Consider the following 8,945-nt stretch of genomic DNA (forward strand, 5'->3'; position numbering starts at 1 on the left):
ATTTATTACTGATATTAAAGTAAGAAAAAAAATTACAAATATGTATTGAATTGTGATTTTAACCTTAGTGGTATTAAAGTAAGAAAATTTTGGTATTAATTCTAGCCACCCCATAGGCCATAGTTATATACGGTTTTTACTCATAATTATTGACTTTTTTACTATGAATATACTGAATAGGCATTTAGTTCACTTGGTAGTATTCATGAACTCTTTTGTCATCATCATGGTTTTTTATGTCATAAATTAAAAATGAAAACATATATTAAATTTAGACTACTAATTTAAACCCTTACATATTTTTACTAAAAGATTTACTATGGTAAGACTCTTACTAAAAATAAAATCTACTTATAAGGATAAAAGATAGGGGTCTTAAGATATAGGTCTTTGGTGCAAAACTAATTAGAACTAAATGACAAGCTCAACTAAACATTTGATTCACATCATTTATTAAATTCATTCCAAAAATGCCCTTTCACTCATTTTTATTTTTTCAATTTTCACTTTGCATTTTTTACATTATTATTAACAATTTTTTCCTTATTTATAACATTTTTTTTTTAAATTACGATTTGTTTTCTTCTTTTTTGTTAAATAATTCTGCTGATTTTAAAAATACTATGGTATACAATGATGTATTATGCTGTACTTTGATGTACTATGGTGTACTATCGTTTTTACATTATTATTAAAAAAAAAATCTACGTAATATTGAAAATTACAAAACAAAACTATGGTAGACTATGGTATACTACGGTGCACTATGGTCTACTATGGTGTACTACCAAATCCTAGCAACCAACAACACACAACCCTCGCCAACCATAGCCGTCAACGCAGCAGCCGTCAAACCCTAGCAGCCAACATCTGCGGCCGTCGCAACCGTAGTCAACTACCAACTTTAGCAAACCTAGATTTACGACTTTGAACCCAAGTCAAGCAAAATCTCTTTAAGATCAAGATCAAATCTCCACCATAACCACATCCCCGCCGCCACAACCACCACAACCCCTCGCCGCCATCTCGACCACCACAACCCACCGCCTTGACCACCACAGCCTGCCGCCGCTGCCTCAACCACCACAGTCCCCGCCATCGCTCACCACAACCCCTCGCTTCCATCTCGACCACCACAACCCATCGCCTAGACCACCACAACCCGCCGCCACCGACTCAACCACCACACCCGCCGCCGCCGCCTCGACTACCACAACCCCTCGCTGCAATCTCAACCACCACAGCCTGCCGCCTCGACCACCACAGCCCGCCGCCGCCGCCTCCTCCAGCACAGCCCCCACCGCCGCCTCCTCTCCCACAACCCCTGGCTCGGCTACTACTGAATAAATTAGCAAGAGAGAGGTATAGAGATAGAGAGGTGAGAGAGAGAGAGAGAGAGAGAGAGAGAGAGAGAGAGAGAGAGAGAGAGAGAGAGAGAGAGAGAAAAACGAGAGTGAAAAGGAGATACAGAGAATATGTGTGAGATAGAGGGAGAGAGAGAGACCGTGAGATAAAGCAAAAGAATGAAATAAATATGAATTGGAGAAACGTAAATATGTAGGTTATATAATTTAGGGTAAAAGGGCAAGATAGGGATAAAAAAAATTAAGGATGTGGCTCATACATTATTTTAAACTAAGGATTTAATTAAAAAAATGAATTTGAACTTGTCATTTAGTTCAAATTAGATTCCGTTTGAGGTGCTCATAGAATATTACCCCTAAAAGATAAATAACACATGAAAAAAGGAGAGACATAATTATTAACAGCTCAGGGTCAGGCCCAATTCTGAAGAAAGACGACCAATGCGATTTTATAACTTAGGGCCCCCGATTTTTTTAAGAATTTTAGGGGCCCCCAATTCTAAAAAAATAGTGCTTATATGTTAGTCTTTGTTGATAATATATATGTAAGGGCCTTTATTATTAAACAAATTATAACCATACAAATAATTTACACTTATTTTTAAAATATTCTAAAATATAAATTAAGAATTCAAATCAAAATTTTCACAGTAAGAGAGTTAATCTTTCTTTTTGTTTATGTTAATTTTTTTTATCAGTAGTACAAGTAGTCATTACTATATTATTTGAAATGATAACTAACTTATATTAATTTTGCCTAATTTATTTGTTTCTTAAATGTTTTTAATCTTTATAATTTTGTTTGATATTAATATAGTGTCCTATAAAATATAGTATGCATTTATTTTTATGTTAATATCAGCTAATAGTTTTAAACAGATTCTAAATTTTACTGCGAACCAAATATACTATGGGTGAGTGGCATACCAAGACCAAAAAAAAAAAGTACTTTTCGATAATATTTTATAAATATGAGTTTTTTGCCCTCTAAGTGTTTTAGTTATAGAGTTTAGCCCCATAATTATTTTATTTAATAAGTTCATACTCTTTTATAAATTTATTTTATATTTTGAATTACAATAAAATTTTTATGTTTAAAACCGTATAGATATGTTTACCAAAATTTGGCATTTTTTTCACGAATTCCTCTAAAACAAATCCGAGACGATGCCCCTGAACCCCAAGAATTTTAACCTACCCCCACCCATATTATGTCCAAAAACTGAAAAAAAAAAAAAAAAAGAAAGAAAACATCGTTTGCCCCTACTAGGGGCGCCCATTTCAACAAGATCTACGAAGTTCACCTTGCGCCCCCAAAATCCTAATAATGGGCCTGCTTAGGGTCCCTAAAATTTCAAATCAGTCTTAGGGAATGACTCAAAATTTTGTTACAAAAATAACTACACAATCAATCACTTATAAAATATTTACACGCATTTTGAGTTTATAAATAATTTCATATGAAAATATACCAAACTTAATTTTAATAAATCAATAGAAAAAAAAACCCGACACGTGCAACGCACGTGCACCTATCTAGTATGATAAAAATTGTGAATGATAAAAACTGTGAAGAAATGTAAGTTTTTAAAGATCCAATATACAAAATAAATCTTATCGAAAATCTTGACAATGAATCATAAGTTGACACGTGGCAACCAAATATATTATAGATATGAAATCTTATCGGAAATATGTATTTAAATTGGTTGAATTGGATAAATTAATATATTTAAAAATTGATAATCCATTTGATCTTTTATTGTTGGAGTGGAATGCATTTATTGAGTAACTAAAACACTGTAGCAATAATCAAAAGACATTTGAGTATTCATTTTTTATTACTATTGTTGGAGTTGCCATTAGGTGATTATATTGAAATTGGCAATAATTAGTTTTTTCTTTTCCCAAATTTTAAACTCACTTCTTTATGAGTCGACATAGATAAGGAATCAAATTTTATGTGGTATTCATTTCTCCATGTATAGCATATATATATATATATATATATATATATATATATATATATATATATATATATATATATATATATATATATATATATATATATATATATATATATATATATTACCTACCACATGGTCCACATCAAAGTTTGGTTGTGTATCTCGTATATATGATTTTACAAATGTTATAGTAGGGGTTGTTTTGGTTTTAGAGGTTTGTACATTTCGGACCATTTCTTCCTATAAAAACGTGTCAAGTAATTTAAGATAAGTACCAATAAACTAATAAACTGTGTCACAATGGGTCGAATGTGTTATTCAACAAAATTCGATGGTTTTTTTGCTAATTTATTTATCACAAACGATTTTCTACAATTTCGAGATTATACGGGGTACTATTTGCGGTTTACTCCATAAAGAAATAGAACAGTGTACTGTTGGTTCATGTTAGGTGGGAATTAATTTATCAGCTACTCCCACATTTAACAACATATCCACTGCAGATGATGAATAAATCTGACACACACACACAAATACAAATACATACACACACACACAAATACACACACACGAGACTTGTCAAGTATATATGTATATTCGTACATCTGATGTGATATTAGGGCTGTGAAAACAACCTCAAAATCTAGTACTGTTCCATGCATTCTTTGATTTCAAGAAAAGCAAGCAAATTTCTGCACCTAATTACGCCTTCAAATCTTAAGGGGAAAATACACTTTTCATTCATCAAATTTGCACGAATTTCACATTTGGTTTCCCATGTTCACAAAAAAACACATTTGCTTCCTCGTGTTTAAAAAATTCAACGCTTTTAGTCATTTCCGTCAATTTTCCGTTATTACTAACTGAATGAAGCGTGCTCATCACTGCGAGTAAACAGTATAATGAAGAAAATGACCAAAAGTGTTAAATTATTGATTGATACATGAGGAACCAAGTGATTTTTGTGAACACGGGGAACCAAATGTGTAATTAGTGCCCACTTGAGGGATGAAAAGTATAATTTTCCCAAATCTTATTGACAGAAAAAACCTTTCTATTTCTTTTTATTTACGTCACATTTATAAATATATTCATGAAATCAGAGAAGGATATACAACCTACTTCATCTGTCCCATATTATATGTAGTTTCGGGTGGTTGTTCGTATATTAAGATACTCAATAAATATGCATAAATTATATCAAAAATAATATAGTAAATATTAAAATACCCCTGTTATTAATTATTTTTTAATTAACTAATTAACAGTAATAATTGACAAAATTGATAAAAAAAAAAGTTGCAATTAATATTTTATTGAAACTATGAAATGATAAATAATTTTGAAAAACAAAACATTCCAAAAAGACATAATATGTTAATATGGGAGTAAAATTGAAAGTTTTTAGGCCACAACAGTACGACAATATCAAATTATTCCAAAATCAACTTGACAAAAAAGTTAAAAGTACCAAACTTATTACTATTATTATATATTAAAAAGAAATGTGGTGGCAATTGCTTCTTTGACTAAGGAGGAGCACACCAAAGTTGAAAACATTTACTTTGAATTTTGATACACCAAGATCTGCACTGCATTATTCCCCTTCATTTGATATCCCAAACTATTAGCAAGATTTTTATTTCTTTTAATCAAAGTTGCTCTGCGTTTCATCATCTTGTTCAGAAATGGCAGAAGCTTTCCTTCAAATAATTCTTGAAAATCTGAGCTCACTGATACAAGGTGAGATTGGAATGATAATGGGTGTTGATGAAGAGATGAATAATCTGTTCAGCACACTCACCACCATTCAATCTGTGCTCGAAGATGCCGAGATGAAGCAACTTCAAAGCAGATCCATTCAGAATTGGCTAATCAAGCTCAAAGATCTTACCTATGAGATTGATGACATCTTGGATGAGTGTGCTACACAACTCTCCAAATTGGAGCTCAAAAACAGCGCCAAATCAAGTCGCTATAGCGTGAAGAAACTTCTCTTCCGACACAAAATTGGAAGAAGGATGAAGCATGTGACTGCAAAACTTGACGCGGTTGCTGCAGAGCGTGCTAAGTTTCATTTGCGCGAGATTGCTGTTGAGAGGCCATACGAGTTTTCTGCCACACGTGAGACTGGTTCCGTTTTGAACGACTCTCGTCACATTTATGGGAGGGAAGCAGATGCAGAGAAGATTGTTGACATATTGGTCAACCAGGTCAACGACCATCAAGAAATTACCATCCTGCCCATAATTGGTGTTGGGGGCCTTGGCAAGACTACCCTTGCTCAATTAGTCTACAACGATCAACGGGTCGTTGAACATTTCGACAAAAGAATATGGGTTTGTGTGTCCGACGACTTTGATCAGAAGACTTTGGTGAAAGCCATGATTGAATCTGGGGGTGGAAGTGCTTCGGACTTGGTGCACTTGGATGCTTTGCAGCGCGGCCTATGGGAGTTGCTGAACAACAAGATGTACTTGCTTGTATTGGACGATGTTTGGAACGACGATCAGGAGAAGTGGTCTGAATTAAGAAATGTTTTGGCATGTGGCTCCACTGGGAGTTCGATTATCGTCACCACACGCCTCAAAAAAGTTGCTGATATAATGGGAACACTTCCACCACATTACTTAAAGGGGTTGTCGGACGAGCATTGCTGGATGTTGATGCGTGAACGAGCATTTGGACAGGAGGAAGAGGAATATCCAAGCTTGGAAGCCATTGGGAAGCAGATTGTGAACAAGTGTGCTGGTGTTCCTTTGGCTGCTAAGGCGCTCGGAGGTCTGCTGCGGTTTAAGAGGAGCGAGAAAGAGTGGAATTATGTAAAAGAAAGTGAAATATGGGAATTGCCTCAAGAAGAAACTCCGATACTGCCAGCCTTGAAGTTGAGTTATCATCATCTTCCTTTATCATTGAGACAGTGTTTTGCTCATTGTGCAGTCTTTCCCAAGGATTCTGAAATTAAGAAAAAAAAACTAATCTTTCTGTGGATGGCGCATGGATGTATTTCATCAAAGAGAGTCCTTGAAATAGAGGATGTTGGCAATCAAATATGCGATGATCTCGTTTTGAGATCTCTATTGCAATACGTTCCGAATAAAAATAAACCAACTCTCATTATGCACGATCTTGTTCATGATCTCGCCCAATCAATCATGGAGAACAAAGTTCCTGGAACACAAGTTCAAAGGACAAACTTCAGAAGTGCATCGTCTAACAGCAAAATCCGCCAGGTAAATTTGAGAAAAAACTTGATTCTCTTTCCTACTATTAATCAATCAGAGATGGACATGCCTCTTGTCTTAAAGAACTTTTTGCGTTTGAGAATATTAAATGCAAGTTGGGCAGAGATAGAAAGTTTGCCTTGTGTAGTAGGCAAATTGAAACATTTGCGACAATTGAATTTGTCTGGAACTAAAATTCGTACCCTACCTGACTCAATATGCAATCTCTGGAATTTGCAAGTCTTGAATTTGGATTATTGTAGAAAGCTCGAGGCTTTACCAAAGAAAATGAGGTACTTGATTAATCTACGTCATCTATTTTTGAAAGATTGTGAATCACTAAGGGAGATGCCATCTAAAATTGGAGAACTTACTAGCCTTAGAACATTGAGTGTGTTCATAGTAGGTCGTAATAGAGGTAATCGACTTGAAGAGTTGCGGTGCTTGAAGCTGGGTGGCAAGCTTAGAATCAAACATTTGGAGAGAGTGGAAAACCCTATGGATGCAAAGAAAGCAAATCTTGCTGAAAAGGAAAATCTTCGTCATTTGTATTTAGAGTGGGAACATGAGAATACTACTGTATCAAAATCATCAGGGGAAGAAGATATAGAAAGAGATCAAAAGGTGTTGGAAGCACTTGAACCTCACCCACATCTCGAAAAGTTAGAAATAAAAAGATTTAGGGGTAGGCATTTTCCAGTTTGGATGTCAAATTCAACTCTGACGAAACTAGTTGAAATTTATATAAAAGGTTGTGACAACTGTTTGCATCTTCCACAAGTACTGGGAGAGCTACCTCATCTTAAGTCCTTGAGGTTAGAGAATCTGGCTCGGGTGGAGTACATTATTGAAGATCAAAGTGGAAATCGATTAACGAGCGTACAACAGTTCCCATCTCTAGAGAAACTGTATTTAACAACTCTCCCCAAAATGAAAGGATTGTTAAAAGAGCAAGTGATGATGGGATCAGCAGCTAAAGCATTCCCAAATCTTAAGGAGCTAAACATTGGAGATTGCAATTTATTAACTACGGCTTCATTGTCTAAGTTGGATCTGAACGCTCTTACTGATCTTTCCATGGACTTCAAACAGAATATGACGACATGTTTCTTAATTGAGACGCTGCAAAGCCTGACGAATCTCAAGAAGTTGACGATTAAAAAAGCAAGTGATCTTCCAGAACAAGGGATGCGAGCCTTGATATCTCTTACACATTTAAGTATAGAAGAATGTGATACACAGAGGTGTTTGCCTGAAGGGTGGTTGCGAAACCTCACTTCTCTGGAGGAACTAGTAATATGGAGCTGCCGAGAACTAGTAGAGCTGCCGGAGGAGGGGATTAAACACCTCCACAGCCTTAAAAGAGTATTCCTATATGATATTCCAAAGATGGTTTGTGTTCCAAAAGCATTGAACCACCTCTCATCCTCACTCCAACATCTACACCTATTCAGTCTTCCAGAGCTGAGTTCACTGCCGGAGTGGTTGGGAGATATGACATCTCTTCATTCTCTGTATATTTTTGTGTGCCCAAAGGTAGCATCACTTCCAGCTAGTATCCAGGGAATGACAAAGCTCCAATATCTGTCAGTGTATAAATGCCCGGAATTGGAAAGGAGATGTGAGAGAGAAAAGGGAGAGGACTGGCACAAGATAGCACATATTCCCCACCTTGAAATTGGTTATTTAATTGGCAGCTGAAGGGATTCTCCTTATTTGGTATGTAGCTCCGGTAAATCAATCTCTTTTCTTTTATCGTGTTTAGTATTTCTGCAACTATCTTTTTGTTCTCTGATAAATTGGTTAGCTTTGACACATCCTTTTTTGTCTCTGTCTTTTAACAAACAGGCACGCCATATTCGATTCGATTCGCTGCCTGCCTGATGATTACAAGAAAACATTTTCAACTAATACATATTTGTGCCATTCTTTTCGTTTTGCCCGAGCTGTGATGATGTATGAATGCAAAGTGAACTTGATGTTAATTTGGTATTTTGATTTAATTTGTTTGAAAACATGTGTTTTATTCTGCAAGTGAAGTTTATGCCTGTAACATGTCATAAATAAATGATTTAAATAACATGTTTGAAAACCCCATCTCTCTCTCTCTCTTTCTTTTAGATTAGGCAAATACACCCAGTTGAGATTTAAATATCTGTACAAGAAGAAGCAATTAATTATTTCTTGATTTATACAAATTATTTCTTCAAAACACACACACACCCAAAGCAATAACCCCCAAAGTCTAACTTAATTACTCAAATTCTTACAAATTTAAATAGCTAAAGAATCTTCTTCCATACCAGAAATTTCAATTTCTTGATTCAAATTTTTTTTTTCCAATCAAAATCACGACAATTTTGCCAAGAAAAGGTCTATATTTCCCGATT

The 8,945-nt window shown here is 35.0% G+C and overlaps 1 protein-coding gene across 2 annotated transcripts; it reads left to right on the top strand.

The window, feature by feature from the left end:
* The first annotated feature begins 4,890 nt into the window (after nucleotides 1-4,890).
* Nucleotides 4,891-8,652, top strand: LOC105973789 (disease resistance protein RGA2-like). Of its 2 annotated transcripts, none has more exons than XM_088817203.1 (2): nucleotides 4,891-8,251; nucleotides 8,404-8,652. In XM_088817203.1, the coding sequence occupies exons 1-2, from the start codon at nucleotides 5,020-5,022 to the stop codon at nucleotides 8,505-8,507; spliced, it is 3,336 nt and encodes a 1,111-aa protein (XP_088673329.1). In that variant the 5' UTR covers nucleotides 4,891-5,019; the 3' UTR covers nucleotides 8,508-8,652. The 2 variants fall into 2 exon arrangements, with proteins under 2 accessions (XP_088673329.1, XP_088673331.1); XM_088817205.1 differs by having other exon boundaries at nucleotides 4,892-8,274.
* The last annotated feature ends 293 nt before the right edge of the window (nucleotides 8,653-8,945 follow it).

Source organism: Erythranthe guttata, chromosome 1 (assembly GCF_056151865.1).
Source record: "Erythranthe guttata isolate IM_541 chromosome 1, IM_541, whole genome shotgun sequence".
NCBI classification, from domain to species: Eukaryota; Viridiplantae; Streptophyta; class Magnoliopsida; order Lamiales; family Phrymaceae; genus Erythranthe; species Erythranthe guttata.

Coding starts and splice junctions, on each gene's coding strand:
- LOC105973789 (XM_088817203.1), top strand. CDS start 5,020: ATGGCAGAAGCTTTCCTTCAAATAATTCTTGAAAATCTGAGCTCACTG. Junction 8,252..8,403: donor AATTGGTTATTTAATTGGCA/GCTGAAGGGATT, acceptor TTTAACAAACAG/GCACGCCATATTCGATTCGA.